The sequence below is a fragment of the Brassica napus genome, chromosome C2, assembly GCF_020379485.1.
Source record: "Brassica napus cultivar Da-Ae chromosome C2, Da-Ae, whole genome shotgun sequence".
Taxonomy (NCBI): Eukaryota; Viridiplantae; Streptophyta; class Magnoliopsida; order Brassicales; family Brassicaceae; genus Brassica; species Brassica napus.
Window position 1 is genome coordinate 28,387,535 of NC_063445.1, and position 20,781 is coordinate 28,408,315.

The 20,781-nt window shown below is 35.5% G+C and overlaps 3 protein-coding genes and 1 long non-coding RNA gene across 5 annotated transcripts; 3 read left to right on the forward strand and 1 right to left on the reverse strand.

Annotated features, from left to right (window-relative positions):
• Positions 1 to 1,209: 1,209 nt before the first annotated feature.
• On the reverse strand, positions 1,210 to 3,627 carry LOC125581630. Of its 2 annotated transcripts, none has more exons than XR_007319244.1 (2): positions 1,972 to 3,627; positions 1,210 to 1,715 (listed from the first exon to the last, which is right to left on the reverse strand). It is a non-coding gene; the product is annotated as an uncharacterized LOC125581630 (long non-coding RNA). The 2 variants fall into 2 exon arrangements; XR_007319245.1 differs by having other exon boundaries at positions 1,818 to 3,627.
• Positions 3,628 to 6,080: 2,453 nt separating this feature from the next.
• Positions 6,081 to 6,872, forward strand: LOC106404843 (VQ motif-containing protein 10-like). The gene has a single exon (XM_013845505.3). The coding sequence runs from the start codon at positions 6,319 to 6,321 to the stop codon at positions 6,631 to 6,633; it is 315 nt and encodes a 104-aa protein (XP_013700959.1). The 5' UTR covers positions 6,081 to 6,318; the 3' UTR covers positions 6,634 to 6,872.
• A 7,537-nt stretch (positions 6,873 to 14,409) lies between these two features.
• LOC106406852 (E3 ubiquitin-protein ligase DA2) lies at positions 14,410 to 17,275 on the forward strand. The gene is made up of 9 exons (XM_048747409.1): positions 14,410 to 14,814; positions 14,925 to 15,272; positions 15,363 to 15,414; positions 15,493 to 15,538; positions 15,720 to 15,801; positions 15,902 to 16,046; positions 16,141 to 16,219; positions 16,481 to 16,538; positions 16,639 to 17,275. Exons 2-9 carry the CDS (start codon positions 15,078 to 15,080, stop codon positions 17,110 to 17,112), a joined length of 1,131 nt encoding a protein of 376 aa, XP_048603366.1. The 5' UTR covers positions 14,410 to 14,814; positions 14,925 to 15,077; the 3' UTR covers positions 17,113 to 17,275.
• A 2,478-nt stretch (positions 17,276 to 19,753) lies between these two features.
• LOC106406853 (E3 ubiquitin-protein ligase DA2-like) lies at positions 19,754 to 20,412 on the forward strand. Its single transcript, XM_013847592.3, has 2 exons — positions 19,754 to 19,990; positions 20,092 to 20,412. The coding sequence occupies exons 1-2, from the start codon at positions 19,958 to 19,960 to the stop codon at positions 20,410 to 20,412; spliced, it is 354 nt and encodes a 117-aa protein (XP_013703046.1). The 5' UTR covers positions 19,754 to 19,957.
• Positions 20,413 to 20,781: the final 369 nt, after the last annotated feature.

Here is a 20,781-nt window from a genome sequence, read left to right on the forward strand (position 1 = left end):
AAAATTTTTGAATTTTTTCTTTTAAGAATTGTTTTGTAAAAAGAATCTTTTTGAAAATAATTTTTTTTTGAATTTTTTTTTTTAAATTAAATTTTTAAGTATTTATTTTATATATTTATTAGAATCCTAAATTTCATATTCTAAAAACCTTACCCCACTCTTCAATTTTAAACCCTAAATCTTGATTAGTTAACCCTAGGGTTAAAAATATTTTCTCTCTCTTTAAAAATAAGAGTAAAAATGATTAGTGTAAACATGAAAAGTAGTATTATGAAGGTGACATTTTTGGCAATTCCCTATATATATATATATAGAGGAATGTTATAAAAATCTTTTGTCCCTTAATGAAGAATGTATTTTGAAAATATCTCTTGTGGTGGTAAACATAAATAATGGTAACAACAATATGGTAACTATTAAAATTCCCCTTTAATGTTTGACTTGTGTTCATTATTTATTTTTGTATTAAGTTTGGTTCTATTTTAAGTGATTTATTTATAGATATGAAAGTTTGAGATGTGTTATCAGTTTTATATTTTGGTATAATGTGTTATATAGTTTACTCAATTTTGACATGTTATAAACACATGATACTTTAATTTTGTTTTACTTTTTTTTCTACTTTGTATTGAAATATATTTGTCGAAATCAAAATTTGAGATGAATTGATAGATCCTTTTTTGGGTGTAGACAATAACATTATATAATTTAAATCAGTGTTTAATTTATAGTATGATTATATAATATGATTATCGATTATATATATATATATGTATATAAATAATTTTCAATATATTATATATTGTACTATTTTATTCTATGTAATATTTTATACCAAAATTTTATATTAGTTTAAATTAAAAAATTATATTTATGAAAATAAAGTAGGTTGACTCATTAATTTCATTCTTTCTTCACCAAAAATGATTTATCTAAGAAATTTTAATATCAATTAACTATGAAATGGAAGTCCTTAATTTATATTTTAAATACTAACATCTTAATTTAAGATTGAGTCAATTCAATTTTCAGTTTCTTTGTATTTTATTCTAATTTTTATTTTTAAGACGGGTTTGCTTCAAATCTCTGGTCTAGATAATTTGTCTAGAACCTAGGTATAAAATTGCTAACAACTCGCCGGGTTTATTTCAAATCCCTGGTCTAAAATTAATTAGTATATACAATTAGAATAAATTATGCATTTAAATATATACTAATTAATTTTTTGAAATTTCTATAAGGAGATAGACAATGATGTTTTAGTTACATCTTAACTTACATAAAAACAAATAAATAATCAGCAACTCTGCAGAAAAAAAACTCAACGAATGAACTACTTAGCAGGTCCTGTTCCAAGTGTTTTGCATCTCGTCCTCTTTCATGGGCAATGAGATAATGTGCTAAAAACATGACTTGACAATTTTTTTTCTTCTAAAAACATGATTTACAACATGTTAAACTGGAATTTTTATGACCAAATATGCTGTGGCAATTTGTACCTTCACAAAGACATTCCCGAGGGTTTGCATAAAACTATTCTTCCTCCATAGTTTGATGTGAGATTACTCTTCGATGTGTTGGTGCTCCTGTTCTTCTCTCACGGGCTTCCTTGACAGCTATTGCAAACTGATCCCTCATGCTTGTTGTGATGAAAGTCCAGTAGCAGCAAGAGTCTCTTGTGGTCAAGCAGGACTGTTTTCCTAAACCCGAGATACCTGCGAACTCAATCTAGTAAGTCAAGAATCACATATATGTTTTTCCTTAGCACTACTTTATCGGTTTTCATGAAAATTAAATGGATTCAATTTTAATATTACATCTGACGGCCTTCCACAATTTTTGCCATGTTTCCATCATACATGGGAATAAAAGTGTTGCTAGCCACAAACACAATAAAATTTAGACCAGTGATTTGAGACAAATGGTTCTGAAACTGTTGCAACTCTGCCTACTCCAATAGCATTTCATTACCTATAACCACATGTGAGAGTAAAAATAGAAGAACAATTGCACATATAATGAGAGACGCGATCGACCACTCGGTAGGGAAACCAGGACTGGTACTGGTAGACTGACAATTCCGGAATGCTTCTCTTAGGACAGACAGTGTATGCTTGCACCCATAAATCTCACCAACTGCAATGTATATCAACTTTTATTGAATCCTGGTGCTTTTAGAACCGACGCCGCCTCTCTTAGCGTCAGAGGACACATCCATTGCTCCCTCCTCTCCTCCGAGAATATCTCCTTCTCTTTCCACCAGGGATATCTGTACCAAATACCTAATGGACCCATGCATCAACAATAGCAACAACAAAGGACGTGTAAAGAGACATCATTAATCCCTTCAAACTCAAAGTCCTGGATCATATCAGCCCACATTTGCTTTGCTTTCTCAATATTGAATTTTCTTGCCTTCGAGAACCTCATCATCATGTGTGTTTAGAGGATAGCATCTCGTCCATGACCAAAGAGTGTCTAAACTCATCAACTACTTGAAACACCTCGACATCACGAACATCTTCAATGGAGACAGAACCGACTCAGCTTTCGTTTTTCAATTCACTTTTTCTTCTTGAGAGAGTGCTTGAATTTGTTAGTAGCATTGATGGCTTTCTTCTTCAAAGAACCAATTCGTTTTCTCATCTCATGAATTCTCAAAATCCGAGTTTCTTTTTTCTCGTCACTGCGCAACCAACATATTATCTGAAATTGCAGAGATTTTCACTTCGCCCATGATTCGAAACCTAAGCAGTGAAACCCTAGAAAGAAAATTGAAGGATCCAAAGGTATAGCATGAGATGGATTCAGATATATATGATACACTTACATATGGCCTTGCTTATTGATCAACTGCAGCTGACATCCAAAGATTTCTTTCACCAAATGATTGAAGAAGCCAAAACTCTCATTCGAATTAAAGAGAATGGCTGTTAGTATAGCATGAGATGGATTCAGATAAAAACTTTGTTCTTTGTTTATTGCGAAGGAGAAGTAATATTAACACGAATCTATATCTAAAACTAAAACAATTGAATTTAGGAGGTTTGGTTTTAGTGTTAGCATCGGTTTAGACTACTGGTATTAGGCTATAAATATTTTAGAAAAAGTCAGGGTCAATTTTAAGTCGTGGAGTAAATATTTAGATGGTGTTCTAAGAGCATCCGCAACGGTCCATTTAGACGAATCCTTAGCGCTATATCCTAGGCGAATCCAGATAAAATAATATTATCAAAGCCCAATTCGGTAAGGAGCAATCCTTAGACAAAGAGTTTAAGGATCAAGTCCTTAGTGACGTGGCCGCGTCTCATTGGATGGAGGGAAATATGTATATATGTGTAAGACTCCTAATCGGAGATCACTATTGGACACACTATTTTTACTAGAATCCTTAACTATTCAAACAAAAAAAAACTAAAATAGTGGTAAGGACTCCAAGAAGGAGTCCACCGTTGCATATGCTCTAAGATACCAAAGTTGGGATCACTTACCAAAAACATATAATATAAAGTGGAAAATATCCCAATGTATTAAATATTTGATTGAACCCAAAAGAAACATTGTATCATATTTAAGGTTGGTTGTGTTTGGCCTTGGATGATTGATTTTTTGGGCAATAGCGGCTTTTAGGTGTAAAATTTATAGATTTTGGATCTGGTTGTAATTATTAAACTTCATAGATATAGCAGACTGTGGGTTGGGCTTTCCGAAATAGCTCACTGTCACCAGAATTGAGATTTTGTGATACTTTATCAAAATTATTAAATGATTTAATAATTATCTAAAAGGCGATAAAATATAAAAGAAAAAAACATGCAGGGTCCGAGTATATATTTTTAGTCAAAATCTTAATTACTCTGATTTGTTATACATAGCCAAGCTTGACTTTGCCTTTGTATGTTTATGTGTGTCTAAATATATATATTCTGAATATTATGATATCAAACATAAATAATAATGAATCTGTATATCTTTTTTTAGATGAATTTGTATAGCATAATGATAATTGATTGATTACTGCCTTAATTTGTATATTCTACCCAGTGATTTCTTCATACGAAAAAGACAAAATGAATAAGTCTAAGGGGGTGTATTCAATTGAGAGTTTTAGGTGATTTGTGTCAAAATGACAAATCCACTGTTATTGAAACATGAAGTTTTAAAGTTTTCAAGTGATTTTAGAGTGTTTGGGTGGAGTTTCTTAGTTAAAAAAATAAAACTCAAATCCCATGGTTTTAGGTGATATTCTAGAGTAGTTTAACAAAAATTATTTTATTCTCTGCAATTCCTTAAAATCATCTAAAACCTCATTAAAAGTCAAATCATCTCAAATTTTAGATTGAATACATCCCCCTTAGTTTTGCTATGGTTATACATAGTTACTAGGCCTGGGACGGATCCGGATATCCGGAAAATTCAAGGTACCCGGATCCGTGAATTTAATATCCGGATCCGGATTCGTGGTTTCCGCATATCCGGATTTCGGATATCCGTCTCGATATTCTATTACCCGCGGATATCTGGATCCGGATCATGATCCGTAAAAATAATTAAAAATAATATTTTTTTTAAATAATATTTTTTAAAAAAAACTATTTTTTTTAATATAATAGATAAATTAAATATTTATAAATATATTTATATATGTCTATACTATTGTAAAAACTAAAATATAAGATAATAAGATTAATTCATGTATAAATATTAATATATCAAATATAGATATTAATGAAATTAAAAAAATTAAAGTGTTTTAAAAATACGGATCCAGAACCGGATATCCGGACCTAAAAATTAAAATATCCGGATCCGGATTCGGTTTGGACGGATCCAAAATTTTACTATCCGGATTCGGATCCGGGCACCCCAGATATCCTATTTTCGGAACAGATCCGGAGCGGATCTCAGATCGAATCCGGATCTCGGATAATAAGTCTGAAGCCTGATAGTTACACATAATTAGAGACATCGCAAAGGTATAGCCGTACACATGTTTGAAAGTACTTGCAGTTTGTGAAAGATAATTTGTGGAATGAATGAATGATTGAATGAATATGAGTCAACAAAACAAAGGGCAATAAATAGAGGGAGGATGGGTCCATCTTGAAGCTCTCCATGAAACATCGTCTGTAACTATCCTTGGACCTTGACTTCTTGCATCATTGTGGAATTTCTAATTAACCTCTATTACAAAAGTATCTAAAAAGTATGATTAACTATACCTGTCTATCAAGTTATGAATTGATAAGGTCCAGAGACATATAACCAAAAGTTACCCCATAATAGTTTGAGTTTATTTCAATCGAGTAAAATTATACTATGTATCAATATCCACCTCATTATGTTATGTTTTCACATAGTTTTTTTCCTGTTCCAAAACAGGAAACATGGATAGTAATTTAAAGAAATTATAATCACTGAGATACATAACTAATTTTTCTAGAAGCATGAATATCAGACCTTTTTTTTATGGTGAAATGGTGTTTTGGGACGTGCAAATTCTACACCACGTGCAAACACTTTCTAAATTTTCTATATATATATATATTTTTTTTTTTTTTGAACAACTCTATATATATATATATATTTTTTTTTTCATAGGCTGCATTTAACTTGATGTGATGGGGTTTCATCAAAGAAGGTGTGCTTTGACCGCGATAAGAAAAATGTTAATATGTTTTTTTCGTAATTCAATATTGTTAAATAGTAACAGTGATATGACAGTTTAATATTTGGTCCGTGAAGGCTGCTGGACTCTGTTAACGGTCAACATTTCCTAACTATAAAAAGAGTTCGTATTTACGCAAAATCGATTACCATGTGATTATGAGTGTAATCAGCAAGGATATGATGACTGTAAACAACTTTATTTAGTTTATACTGTTCAGAATAAATTAGGTTATGCATTTTGGAAAAAATGTAGTAGTCATATCATTAGCATATAACACTCGTATAAATATAAATGTCCAGACAAACCATCAAAGGTAAGCATTTCTAGAACTAGAGAACCATATATAATTAGTGAAATCAAAGACCACTACTAAAATGACATGTATCATGGCGTCAGAAAAAATAAAAAGCTAGGTCGTCATGTATATTTCATGTAGGACCATATAATAAAAAATAATATGAAAATTGACCCACTTCAGTGCCCCACAAAGATATATCATATGCTCTGTATATATACACATACAAGCAGGCATATAAAATTACAAACATCTGGGAGAGCTCTAAAACTGCATTCTAAAAAATCATTCATCACCATCGTCATCAACATTAAAACTCTCAGATTATTTTTCCTTTAAACTCAGTTTAATAATGTCTGGAAGAGGGAAAGTGAAACAGGAGCCAATGAAAGTTGTGTTCATTAACACACAGTACGTTGAGACGGATGCACGTAGCTTCAAGAATGTTGTTCAAGAACTCACCGGTAAGGATGCTATCGTGGCCTCCGGTCCTTACGAGTCTCCCTCCGCTTACGCTTACGATGGAGGTAATAAAAGTGGCCATGATACTAGACGGCTTTATGGTGGCGGTGGAAGAGGAGGCGTGGAGACGACGACGGAGTTTGATAGATTTTTCAAGGAGATGCCTGCTATGGAAGAGTTCTATAAGCTATGGTCAGAAAATTGAGTCATTAAATTGCATTTATGTTATTGGTTGAACATTTTCATGTTTTTTGTTGACATCGATTTAATATTTTTCTCCTTAAAAAAAAATCAAATCTCGCTTTCATTTACTGAGATAATGTTGTGATTAGTTGATTAATCATCTCCTTAAGTAGATCGTTATTCTGAGATTATGTCAAATTACGAAGATTATATTTTGACAAACTCAATAATATAAATTGCATTATAGTACGGCCCATTTCTTGAACGTTCTCAAGACCTACTTATGTTTTTTGATGGCCCATAAAGTCCAAAGAGTGTGTTGATTTTCTTAAATGGAATTTCTCGTTATAAATCAATCGATGGATGTCCATAACCGGCCCGGTCCATAACCGGCCCATACACTTAGAGAGAGACGACCCAACCCTAGAGAGAGAGGCGGCGGCCGCGAGACTTAGAGAGAGAGACGGCTACATGGTTTAGGAGAAAAGAAAACTCAATTTCCTTTTCATTGTATGATTAAGATTTCCTTTTTATGATTTGTAATCTTTCATTTTATCTATCTTGTAATCCCCTATATAAAGGAAACACTTTATGATTAATAAAATACAGAAACTTACAGCTCTAAATCCTAAGTTTCACAACACGTTATCATCACGATAGTTTCTAAACTCCCTGAGCCAAAATCGCAAAACCCTTAAACCCTAAACTAGCCGGCGATCCATCTAACCCTAATCCGATCGCACCTAAACCCTAACCCGATCGCGTCTTGTTCGTTACAGCAAGCATTCCCGTCTCAGCCCCATCCGATCTCAGCTCAGACGACCCCATCCGTTCTCAGCTTGCATCCCGGACAGCTACAGCTCGCGTTCCCCGATCAGCCCAGCACGCGACCGTTCCAGCTCATTCTATCTCGCGTCCGATCGTCCAGCTCGAGGTTCTCTTGGTGGTCTGGTTCTACAATCTTCAAAACCTAAAGGTAATTCGAATTCTGAAAACATGAAATCGAATTTGGCTGTTTTGTAAAGATTGAAACCCTAAAAACCTAATCTCTAAAAGATGAAAGCCATAGGATAATAGATCAATCCCCTATGAGTAAATCGAAGCTCTATAAGTTCGATCCAAACCCTAAAAATAGAGATTTGATCCATTGATCAATTAAAATCAGAACCTTGAAGGTTTTGAATCTCAAAATTAAACTCCTTTGATCTTAGATCAAATCAAATTCCCAAAACCCTAATCTGAAAAAAAATCGATTTGTATTGTTTGGAATTTGAACATTGATTAATCACATAGAACTATTGATTAGGATTGTTTAAACTTGAATCTGAATTTGTCTTGTTTAAACTGAAACCCTAATAACCTAGTCTAGATTATTTTGAAATCAAATCTGAATTGTGGCCGTGTGGCCTTGCTGCATTCTAGGTTAATAATTCTAGACCTGATCATACTCGTGGCCATGTGACCTTATTGCATTCATATCCGAATCTGATCACAATTGATTGATTGCAATTATACTCAGAACTTATTCTAGGAATGGTATTGAATCAAACCAAATAGCCGTGTGGCTTGTTCTATTGCTTGGCCGAGAGGTTTCTTGTTTTGTTTGCATCTCGTATAAACTGATAGAAACCATGTTAGGATTGCAATTACATAACAAACTAAATGCATAAGAGTGAACCACATGCATCCATAGCCGTGTGGCTTAACTTGGCCGTGCGGCTTACTCATTGGCTGTATGGCATAGATCTTGGCCGTGAGGCATTGTTTGATTGTTTGAACCTAAAACCCTAATCGTTTAAACTTAAAAACTATTACAAAAGATCTAAAATATTAATCTATGATTTCAGATGTCGAAAATCAACAACCTTGATTTCGCTGCCCTTAATTTATCTGGAGACAATTACCTTCAGTGGGCACTTGATGCTAAGTTCATCTTGAAATCCAAGGGTCTCGGTGAATGTATCAACGAGAACAGTAATCTTAATGAGAATGATCGTTACAGAGCCATCATGATCATTCGTCATCATCTAGTTGAGAGTCTCAAGGATCAATATCTAACCATTGAGAATCCACTAGATCTTTGGAACGAATTGAAATCGAGATATGATCACCAGAGAACAGTGATCTTACCTAAGGCTCGGTCTGATTGGAGAGATCTAAGAATCCAAGACTATAAGTCCGTGGACGAGTACAACTCGGCCATGTTTAAGATCGTTTCAAAATTGAAACTGTGTGGTGAAAGTATTACAGATGAGGATATGCTTGAGAAAACCTTTTCCACTTTCCACACAAGCAATGTGCTGTTACAACAACAGTACCGTGAGAAAGGTTTTAAGACATATGCTGATCTTATTTCTTGTCTCTTGCTTGATGAGCAGAATAATGAATTATTAATGAAAAACAGTGAGATGAGACCTGTTGGCTCAGCAGCACCACCTGAAGCACACACCACTGAGGACAATAAAGAGTCCCACCATGTCAAAAGAAACGACTATCATGGCCGTGGTCGAGGAAGTAGAAACGGACATAGCTGTGGCCGAAGTTCCTTTGGCCACGGACGAGGGAATCATAATGGATGAGATCATGGACGAGATCGTGGCTCATTTGGAAGAGGCCATGGTCGCGGCCATGGATCTTCGTTAAAACCTCAACACTCGACCAACTCAAGTAAATTAGTGTGCCATAGATGTGGTATGGGCAATCATTGGGCTAAGACTTGTAGGACTCTCAAGCATCTAGTTGATCTCTATCAAGAGAGTTTGAAAGGGAAGAATCCTGAAGCCCACATGACCTATCAAGACAATGAAAAAGACTTCGATCATGAGAAGGACGATCTTATGGATTATGAAACTTCAGATTGTCTTAAAGACTGAAGTATGATTTCGACATTTGTAATCTAAAAATTCTATGTTTTGGTGTTTCTATGTTGTCATTTCTTTGAACTTGAAAACTTAATAAGAAATGAAATGATTTTATATATGAAGTCTCTAAGTAGCATTCTTTTGAATGTTGTTTAGAAATAAACAAGAACAAGGATGTACTTGTTGTGGACAGTGGATCAAGCCACACGATCTTAAAAGATAAGAGATACTTCATAAACCTAACTCTGAAAAACGCCACCATCTCCACCATTGCGGGTATTGCTAGTCTCATAGAGGGGCACAACAAGGCCAATATCCTGTTGCTTATGGGTACACATCTTGAGATATCAGATGCCTTGTATTCACCCAACTCTAAGAGAAGTCTATTAAGCTTTAAAGACATTCGATTGACTGGCTATCATATTGAAACCAAGGGCGAAGGACACAAAGAGTTCCTCCAGATCATTGATCTCGCCTAAGGTCATAAGAAAGTCTTAGAATCCATACCCGCACTATCTACTGGTCTTTACCATACTAAAGCCAGTATGATCGAGGCCAATGCCACTTTTAATAAAGAGGCAATCGACAATTTCACTCTATGGCACGACCGGCTTGGCCATCCCGGTTCGACCATGATGTGTAAACTGATCCTGAACTCAAACGGCCATTCCCTTAAAGAGAAACGAATCATCCCTAAGCACCTATCGTGTGTTGCTTGTTCCCAAGGAAAACTCATTTCTAGGCCATCACCAGTTAAAGTCACTAAAGAGACTATAAACTTTCTAGAAAGGATTCAAGGAGACATCTGTGGACCAATTCACCCACCTTGTGGAACATTTCGATATTTCATGATCCTCATTGATGCGTCCACTAGATGGTCGCATGTTTGTCTCCTGTCAACCAGGAACTTGGCATTTGCCAGGTTGCTTGCTCAGATAATTCGATTACGAGCCCATTTTCCAGATTTTCCTTTAAAGACTATACGTCTAGACAATGCTAGTGAGTTCACTTCCCAAGCGTTTAATGACTACTGTATGTCCATAGGGGTAAGTGTGGAACACTCTGTGGCACATGTACATACACAGAACGGCTTGGCCGAATCATTTATAAAACGCATACAGCTCATAGCTCGACCATTACTCATGAGGTCAAGACTTCCGGTCTCAGCGTAGGGACATGCGGCCCTTCACGCGGCCGAGCTCATACGCATCAGGCCATCAAGTGAACGTAAGTATTCCCCATTACAATTACTTACGGGTCATGAGCCAGACATATCCCATCTTAGGACATTCGGCTGTGCCGTTTATGTTCCAATAGCTCCACCACAGAGAACAAAGATGGGACCTCAAAGGAGGATGGGGATATATGTTGGATTTGATTCCCCCACGATTTTAAAGTATCTTGAGCCAACTACGGGTGATTTGTTTAAGGCCAGATACGCGGATTGTCATTTTAATGAATCCGAACTTCCAACATTAGGGGGTGATAGCAGTAAAATGGTAAAATAAATCTCATGGAATCAAACATCCATATCTTGGCAAGATCCTCGAATTCAAGAATGTGATCTAGAAGTTCAAAAGATCATTCATTTACAAAAGCTAGCTAATCAATTGCCAGATTCCTTTGCTGACCCGAAAAGAGTGACAAAGTCATATATACCAGCTGCGAATGCACCAATAAGAATTGATGTTCAAGAAGGACAAAATCAAGTTGATACAGAGTCTAGACAACGTGTAAAACGTGGTAGACCAATAGGTTCCAAAGATAAGAACCCTCGGAAAACAAAGAAAGGTGCAGAAAATGAAACCGAGGTTGTTCAGACACCAGACATGGCCGCGGACGATCCAGCTCGTGATGTGTCCGCGTGCGACCCTACGGCTTTAGACATGGCTGGTACTGATGCCACTGATGTGGCCGGCCCTGATGTGCCAAACAATGATTCTTGGGATGCCAAGATTCATGGTACTGATGGTGCAGATAATAATGAGATCTCAATAAACTATGTTTTGTCTGGGAAACAGTGGAACATATAACATGTCGACATGGGTGATTTATTTGCTTATGAAGTAGCACTTGAACTTATGGATAATGGGGATTATGAACCCACGTCTATATATGAATGCATGCAACGACCAAATTGGCTTAAATTGAAAGAAGCCATAAACGTGGAGTTAGAATCATTGAGAAAAAGAGGTGTATTTGGCCAAATAATCTGGACACCTCATGATATCAAACCAGAGGGATACAAATGGGTTTTTGTGAGAAAGAGAAATGAGAAAGGCAAAGTTGTGAGATACAAAGCACGAATTGTTGCAGAAGGATTCTCACAAAGACCTGGAATAGATTATGAGGAGACATACTCCCCTGTGGTGGATGCTACAACCTTCAGATTTTTAATTAGTTTGGCCGTGAGAGAGGGTCTGAATTTACGGTTAATGAATGTTGTAACCGCATACCTATATGGTCCACTGGATAATGAAATCTATATGAAAGTCCCAGAGGGTATTGAATTGAAAAACAAAGAGAGTTCTCGAGAACAACATTGTATTAAGCTGAATAAATCTCTTTATGGACTGAAACAATCCGGACGAATGTGGTACAATAGACTCAGTGAGTACCTAGTGAAAGAGGGATATAGAAATGACCCTATCAGTCCATGTATTTTCATTAAGAAATTCGAAAATCAAGGATTCGTGATCATAACAGTATATGTTGATGATCTGAACATCCTTGGAACCTCTGGAGAGATATCCTAAACGGTTGAATACCTTAAGAAAGAATTTGAGATGAAAGATCTCGGGAAAACAAAATTTTGTTTGGGATTACAACTTGAGTACAGAAATGATGGTATCCTTGTGCATCAAATGGCTTATACAGAAAAGGTACTCAAGAGGTTTAATATGTCTGATTGCCATCCACTGACCAGTCCCATGGTCGTGATATCCCTCGGCCTGGACACTGATCCATTCCGTCCCAAGATGGACGATGAGGATGTCCTTGGTCCCGAAATGCCTTATCTCAGTGCTATTGGAGATTTGATGTACTTGGCAACTCATACACTGCCTGATATAGCCTTTGCCGTGAATCTACTGTCCAGGTTCAGCTCCTGTCTGACCCTAAGGCACTGGAACAGGATCAAACACGTTCTTCGTTACCTACACGGAACGAAAGACTTGGGTCTATATTATACTAACCATAACAAAGATGGTTTAGTTGGCTTTGTTGATGTTGGTTATTTATCAGATCCACATCAAGCTCGATCACAGACAGAATATGTCTTTACACATGGAGGTACGACCATATCATGGCGTTCCATGAAACAAACCATCGCGGCCACATCATCCAATCACTCGGAAATCTTGGCCATACATGAGGCCAGCCGCGAGTATGTTTGGTTGAGGTCGATGACCCAACACGTCCGAGCTGATTGCGGGATGGCCGAGAGCAAAGAGCCAACCGTGATGTATGAGGACAATGTTGCGTGCATTGCTCAGCTCATGGATGGTTACATAAAAGGTGATAGGACGAAGCACATTTGCCTAAGTTCTTCTTTACTCACGAGCTTCAGAAAGCCGGTGAGGTCTAGGTCGTCCAAGTACGATCAAGTGACAATTCAGCAGACCTATTCACCAAAGCACTTACGACCTGCACGTTCAGGAAACTCACGCATCAGATTGGGATACGTAGGCTGAAAGACCTCCACTGGGGTTCACATCAGGGGGAGTAGTACGTGTTGTACTCTTTTTCCTTCATCATGGTTTTGTCCCACTGGGTTTTCTTGATAAGGTTTTAATGAGGCAACATTAAGCGTATTACAATCCTGTATGGTTATGGCATCCAAGGGGGAGTGTTATAAATCAATTGATGGATGTCCATAACCGACTCGGTCCATAATCGGTCCATACACTTAGAGAGAGAGACGGCCAACCCTTGAGAGAGAGGCGGCGGCCGAGAGACTTAGAGAGAGAGACGGCTATATGGTTTAGGAGAAAATGAAACTCAATTTCCTTTTCTTTGTATTATGATTTCAATTTTCCTTTATGTTTATGATTTGTAATATTTCCTTTTATCTATCTTGTAATCTCCTATATAAAGGGAACACTTTATGATTAATAAAATACAGAAACTTACAGTTTTAAATCCTAAATTTCACAACATTTCTTAAGTTTTTGGATTTGAAAATTTTATACAAAGTACTTATATTAATGTATACTAATCTTTTTGTCTACATATATGTTTAGAAAGCACGGTACCATAATATTTTCTGGACAAAACTTCTACAGTTTTTTTTTTTAAATATGTTAGATCACAACAACCAAATCAGGATTATGTGAACTGATCTTTTTGTGTTTATATATGAAAAGAGGTTTGTGTAAGTGCGTAAATGGCTGAAGGCACATAGCAACAAAAGCCATTGTTGACCCTCTCTAACCAACCATAGCTCATTTTGTGTTGGTTGAACCAAATTATTTTCCATCAACCAAACACATATACAAACGATTTTTTCCCTCTCACATATATTTTTATTTAGCTAGCTTTCTGGCATTTATGTTCACCTTTTCTTGTTGCAATCAGTGGGGGCTGATTCAACGATTATTAGAAAATTTATATCATATGTATAACAAAAATCTAGGTAGCTATTAGAATCCCGTAAGAAGTATTGTCGTCAAGAAACTTATAATTCAATAAAACGTAACACTAACGCCGACTAATCTAATTTTTAAACAATACCCCAAAGATACTTTGTGTTTTCTTCCACTTTTATGATTGTAAAGAAACTACGAATATTTTGATTAATTATGTAATACGACAAATAAAGCATACAATTAAAGAAATGGATATAACGATAGTAAAAAAGACATAACCCAAACTCAGTGGTTAAGACAAAACCGCCTTCACAAGATTTCGTATATTCTATAATCTTTTTCCGGTGAACAAACCAAAAACTGAATGACACGACGTCGTTTTATGCGTGTCAAAGAGAGAGAAGCAGAGAGTGATTCTTTGCGTCACCTCTTACTCCATCGTAACCTGTGACCCTTTTGCTTCTCTCCGCCACCACCACCACCTCATCACCTTCTTCTTCTTCTTCTCTCTCTCTCTCGAGAAAGAGATTTTCCGTCAATTTTCTTTAAAAAAGAAAGAAAATAAAAGCAAAGAAAAATAAATACAAGTTTCAGATACAGAACTTCATCTAATCCTCTGTTTTTTTTATATAATACGGAACAAACACTGCATCTCTCTCTCTCTATCTCTACAGAGTAAAGTTCTGATCGTGTCTCCTATCGCTTACCTCAAAACCCATCTCGATCTCCTTTCTTGTTCTCTTCTGAACTTCTCAGGTTTCCCTCTTCGATTTTTATCTTTTATGTTTGCTAATTCCTTTAAAATTAATGTAAAGTTTAGGGTTTTAGCCCAACTATGTGCTTAAATTGCATTCACCTTTGTGCAGGGTTCAATAAAAAACCTTCCTTTATACCGAAGATTGTTCTCAACTCAAAGCATGTATCTTTAGACTAGTGATAGTGACTGTAATTTGTAGAAAAGGATTTGTTTTTTTTGTTTTGTTAGCTGTTAATGTGAAGAAAGATTAGAACTTTGTGAGATGGGTAATAAGCTAGTGGGAAGGAGGAGGCAAGCGGTGGAAGAAAAGTATACAAAGCCACAAGGTTTGTATGTGAACAACGATGTCGACATTAAAAAGCTTAGGAAACTGATTCTAGAGTCTAAGCTTGCTCCTTGCTACCCTGGAGATGATGAAAGCTGTCATGAACTCGAAGAATGCCCCATTTGCTTTCTGGTTTGTGTTTTTTTTTTTTCCAAGAATGCATAGCAATCTCATTCATTGTAGATGTAACTCTGATGTTTCTTCTTGTGTGTGTGTTTCTAGTACTATCCTAGCCTCAATAGATCAAGATGCTGCATGAAAAGCATTTGTACAGGTGAAGTATATCTCATCGATTTTTGCTTATTAGTTTCATGTTTCCACCATTTTGATTTGTTTTATAATTGGTTTGCAGAGTGCTTTTTGCAAATGAAGAATCCTAATTTAGCTCGGCCTACTCAGTATCCTTAAATCTCAATCAGGAGTTGGTCCAGTGGCTAAAACTCTTAGATTATCTAGTAGGTATCTAAGGAGTCATAGGTTCATGTCCCTCCAGCACCTCCTAGTTATTGAAAAATAATTCATGAGCCTTTAGGGTCTTGTCTTGTATTAGTACTTTGATGTCCTCCTTAACATTATGAGGTGCCCCTTTTGTAAAACACCCAACTATGCTGTTGAGTACCGTGGAGTAAAGAGCAAGGAGGAGAAGGGCATTGAGCAAGTTGTAAGATTAGAAATGATCTTTCACTGTAACTTCCCTTAATAAAGTTTGAAGAAACTTCTTTGTTTATATGTAATGTTCTTTCTCTGCAACCTTTTTGAAGGAGGAGCAACGAGTTATAGAAGCCAAAATAAGGATGAGGCAGAAAGAAATGCAGGATGATGAAGAGAAAATGCAGAAACGTTTGGAATCATGTTCCTCTAGCACAAGCGCAATGGCTGGTGAAGTTGAATATGGTTCAGCTTCAGGTCAGTCTTTTTCTTATAGAGCATGTTTAATCTTCCTACCATGTCACATAGGCGGTTTTGACTGGCTCCTTTTTTGTTTGCCTTGGGTTTGCAGCTATGTCTTATAATTCTCCTATGGAAGATGCAGAAACTGCTTCATCTCAGAACACATCAGTTAGACAGCGAGGAAGCAGGTCTGTCTTTCCACTTGACTGCTCTTTATTTTTCTTTGTTAAGTTCTGCAATGAAGTAATGTTAGCGTGAGATCATGCTGTGTTATTAGACTTGGTCTTGTTTTAGGGAACTAAGTGGTTTTGAACACAGTTTCACTTCACCATTATGCTTTCATGTCTCTAACTACATTTTGATCTCATCAAATGTGCATTGATGTAACTTTAATTTGAGTGATTTCAGTATTGGACTTTATATATGTAATTTTTCTGAAAACTCTTCAGGGATGATGTCGACCTTGAAGAGTTAATGGTTATGGAAGCAATATGGCTCTCCATTCAGGTAATAATTATTTGTTTATTTAATTAATTTTTATACCTCTTACGAAATGAAAAAAAATATTAATTCTCTATGGCTTTTTTTTTCACTTTGTTTCAAACAGGAAACAGATATGCAGAGAAGTTCAGGTAGTGGAGAAATGGCACCTTGTAGTCAGTATGTATCAGAAGAAGAACCAGCAATGCCGTCTTCATCGTCTTCTTGTGCAATCTCTGCACTTGCTGAACGCCAGCAAATGGTTGGTGAATCCTCCAATCACAATCACAACGTCAACGTTTCCTTATACACTATGCTTCCTGGCAACTGCGACAGTTACTACGGCATAGAACAAGAAGTAGACGACATTGACCATCACCATAATCATTACCATAACAACAGTGAAATGGAAGAAACAGGGAGCAACAGCTATGTAAGCTCGTACATGAACGGAGAGACCTTCCACAACTTTCCTCCTCCTCCTCCTATGGTCATTGTTCCAGATAGTTTTGAAGAGCAGATGATGATGGCTATGGCTGTGTCGTTGGCAGAGGTTCATGCCACGACCACAAGTGCACCAACTGAAGTTAGTTGGCAATAAAATAGTGTAGTAATGGAAACTCATGGTAATCACTTCATTCATATAATGTCTGTTTTTATAGGAAGAAAGAAAAAAAGAAAAGAAAAAAAAAACAGTTTTTATAGAAAATTGTTGGGTTGTGTTCAAAAGTTTCTTTATGTCATTAAATCTCTGCGGTTCTTTCTTTGGTTCTATCTTCATAGACAAATAGTGAAGAATATCACATGTGTTTTGTCTCTTTGATAGTAAAAGAAACGAGAAGAGAAGCTTTCAAGGATGTCCAATATCCTTTCATTTTCCAAATTATTTTACGAATACGCTTTTTCGAGAGAATGTTGACCAAACCAGGCCAAAGGGTTTAGTAACTAACCAGTTTCTTAATATTCAACTCATGTTTGCGCTAGGTTCTTTGGGTTCTTTGATCCTTATGTTAGAAATGGTACTAAGTAGGCCTCTAATTGACCAAAGAAACTCCAACCTTTTGTATTTGTGATATGAGAAGTACTTCTTTTATTTCAAAAATATTTATGTTTTAGAAAAATATTTTTTTATATTTTTCAATACATGTAGTAATTGTAAATTGCGAACTTCAAAAAATCAGTTGTGATTATTGATATTTGATTGGCTAAAAGTTTGAGAAATATTTAATCCCAAAAACAATATCTTTTTAACTAAATTTAAAAAAAAAAATTAATATAAGTGAAAATTTTAAAATATGAATCATTTTGAAATAGAAAGAGTGTTAGACACTCTAGATATGATGATATGACTTGAGAGGAACACCAAATCAACGTATTGAAAGTAATGAGCACAGGACGCAGCTAAAGAAGAAGCTGGAGTATGTGGAAGAATTAAAAGAGAATTTAGAAGCGGAGACGGAGAGAAGCTGAAGGTACAAACCGAGTAGTGGAGGAAAGCAGCAGATGTTCTACCTGCAGTTCTATCTGGAGGGGTTGAGATGAATGGTCAGTTCTCAGAGCGGTGCGGGTCAATGGAGAAGCATTATGCAGGCCGGTTTGTAAAATCACTGAGAATGGCTGATGATTCGGGTTAAGAAGTGGGAAGAGGAAAGGTTCAAGGATGAAGATGTTTGGTAACTTATGAAGAAGTGTGATTGTAACAAAAGGTAGCGTGTGACTCAGGAAAGCAGTGTGTGTGTGTTTTTACTTGGTGGGATGATCTCTATAGTTTTATAGTGATTGTAAATGAAAATTTTAGATAATGATTGTGCTGCTTCACCTTATCAAAGTTTTGACTCGATTGCAAAAATCTGTAGACTCGGCTGCATGCAGTCGTTTGTTAGTTTGTGCATTCAGATATTTTCAAAAGCCTAGTTAAGCTCTCAAGTTCCAATCCAAGTAACAGTGAAAGAACTATTCTAAACAAGTTTTGAAAACTTTGAAAAAATATCAACGAAGTTTTGTCGTCTCATGGTTATCATATCCAATAAAGGTTTCGGTCGATTCCATTACCATACAAAACATTTTTTCTACAATCCACATTATAAGTTATAACTAACTTGAAGTTGGCATAGTGACTAAAAATGCTTAAATTATCAGGTATGAATCTAAAATGTCATATATTAAATTTTCGTTGGGAGGAGTCTCATGTTCAAACAAAAATTCATTTAAAATAGTTAAGTTTTACCCTTCACTACAAAAAAAGATGATTTAACATCATTTATTTTAAATTTTTGTATTACTTATAAATGATGTAAAAGAATTTTGTATCACTTATATAAATGACTCTGAAAGTGGTGATGCAAATAATTTACTTCATTTTATTAATAACTGAAGTAAAAAATTTGAATAATTGTATGAATTTTTAAGTGATGTCAATATGTATCAATTGTAAAAATGATACTAAAATTTGCATCAGTTTTTTAAAAACGATGTTAGTATTAACATCAATTAAAATAACTGATTTCAACAATTTATTATCTATCAATTATTGAAATTTAACTAATATTACAATTTGGAAATTATTTTAATAATTATATTGTTTATAATTTTCGATTTAAATATTATCACTGTAATACAGTAAATAAATTTGTCAATAAATAATAAAAATTATTTGCATTAACTATTTTTATTTTTTTCCACTGAAAATATAATATGACGAAAAACAAAAAAAAGAACCTTTACAAATAAATCAATAAAGTAAATGAATTTAGAGAAAAAATAGTTAAAAAGAACTGATTATGACTTTCTTCTATCTAGGATCTACTCCTTCTTCTTGATCTTGTATTTTAATTTCATCCTCAATCTTCGATCATGGCGTGAAGGTTGTTGCTCCTACTTTTTCAAGATATAGCTCAGACAACATGAGGCAGTCTTTTTCAAAAAAAAAACATGAGGCAGTCTTGTACTCTTCTTCTTCTTCAGACCACGGTGCTGCTTTCATGTACTCCAGACACGATAATGCTCCCAATTGTTATTGAAACCTGTGATATCACTCAAATTATCTTAAGGAGTGAATTACTCTCTCAAATAAGAGGTTCATATGTGGTATTTAGGGATCGAATCCACAGAGACTCTAGGATTACACAATAGATTATGATATTGAAATAATTCTAGATTGAATGGTTTATGGGTTTTAAAGCTCTTTATTTTTCTTTGTTAAGTTCTGCAATGAAGTAATGTTAGCGTGAGATCATGCTGTGTTATTAGACTTGGTCTTGTTTTAGGGAACTAAGTGGTTTTGAACACAGTTTCACTTCACCATTATGCTTTCATGTCTCCAACTACATTTTGATCTCATCAAATGTGCATTGATGAACTTTAATTTGAGTGATTTCAGTATTGGACTTTATATATGTAATTTTTTCTGAAAACTCTTCAGGGATGATGTTGACCTTGAAGAGTTAATGGTTATGGAAGCAATATGGCTCTCCATTCAGGTAATAATTATTTGTTTATTTAATTAATTTTTATACCTCTTACGAAATGAAAAAAAATATTAATTCTCTATGGCTTTTTTTTTTCACTTTGTTTCAAACAGGAAACAGATATGCAGAGAAGTTCAGGTAGTGGAGAAATGGCACCTTGTAGTCAGTATGTATCAGAAGAAGAACCAGCAATGCCGTCTTCATCGTCTTCTTGTGCAATCTCTGCACTTGCTGAACGCCAGCAAATGGTTGGTGAATCCTCCAATCACAATCACAACGTCAACGTTTCCTCATACACTATGCTTCCTGGCAACTGCGACAGTTACTACGGCATAGAACAAGAAGTAGACGACATTGACCATCACCATAATCATTACCATAACAACAGTGAAATGGAAGAAACAGGGAGCAATGCTATGAAAGCTCGTACATGAACGGAGAGACCTTCCACAACTTTCTTCCTCCTCCTCCTATGGTCATTGTTCCAGATAGTTTTGAAGAGCAGATGATGATGGCTATGGCTGTGTCGTTGGCAGAGGTTCATGCCACGACCACAAGTGCACCAACTGAAGTTAGTTGGCAATAAAATAGTGTAGTAATGGAAAATCATGGTAATCACTTCATTCATATAATGTCTGTTTTTATAGGAAGAAAGAAAAAAAAAAGAAAAAAAAAATTGTCAAGATTTAAGAGAAGATTTGTGAGAATGTGTTGTATATTTCTTATTGCTTACACCACTATATATAGTGGTTCATACAAGGTGGGGTCAAAGGGAGAATTGATTACAAAGATACTCTACATAA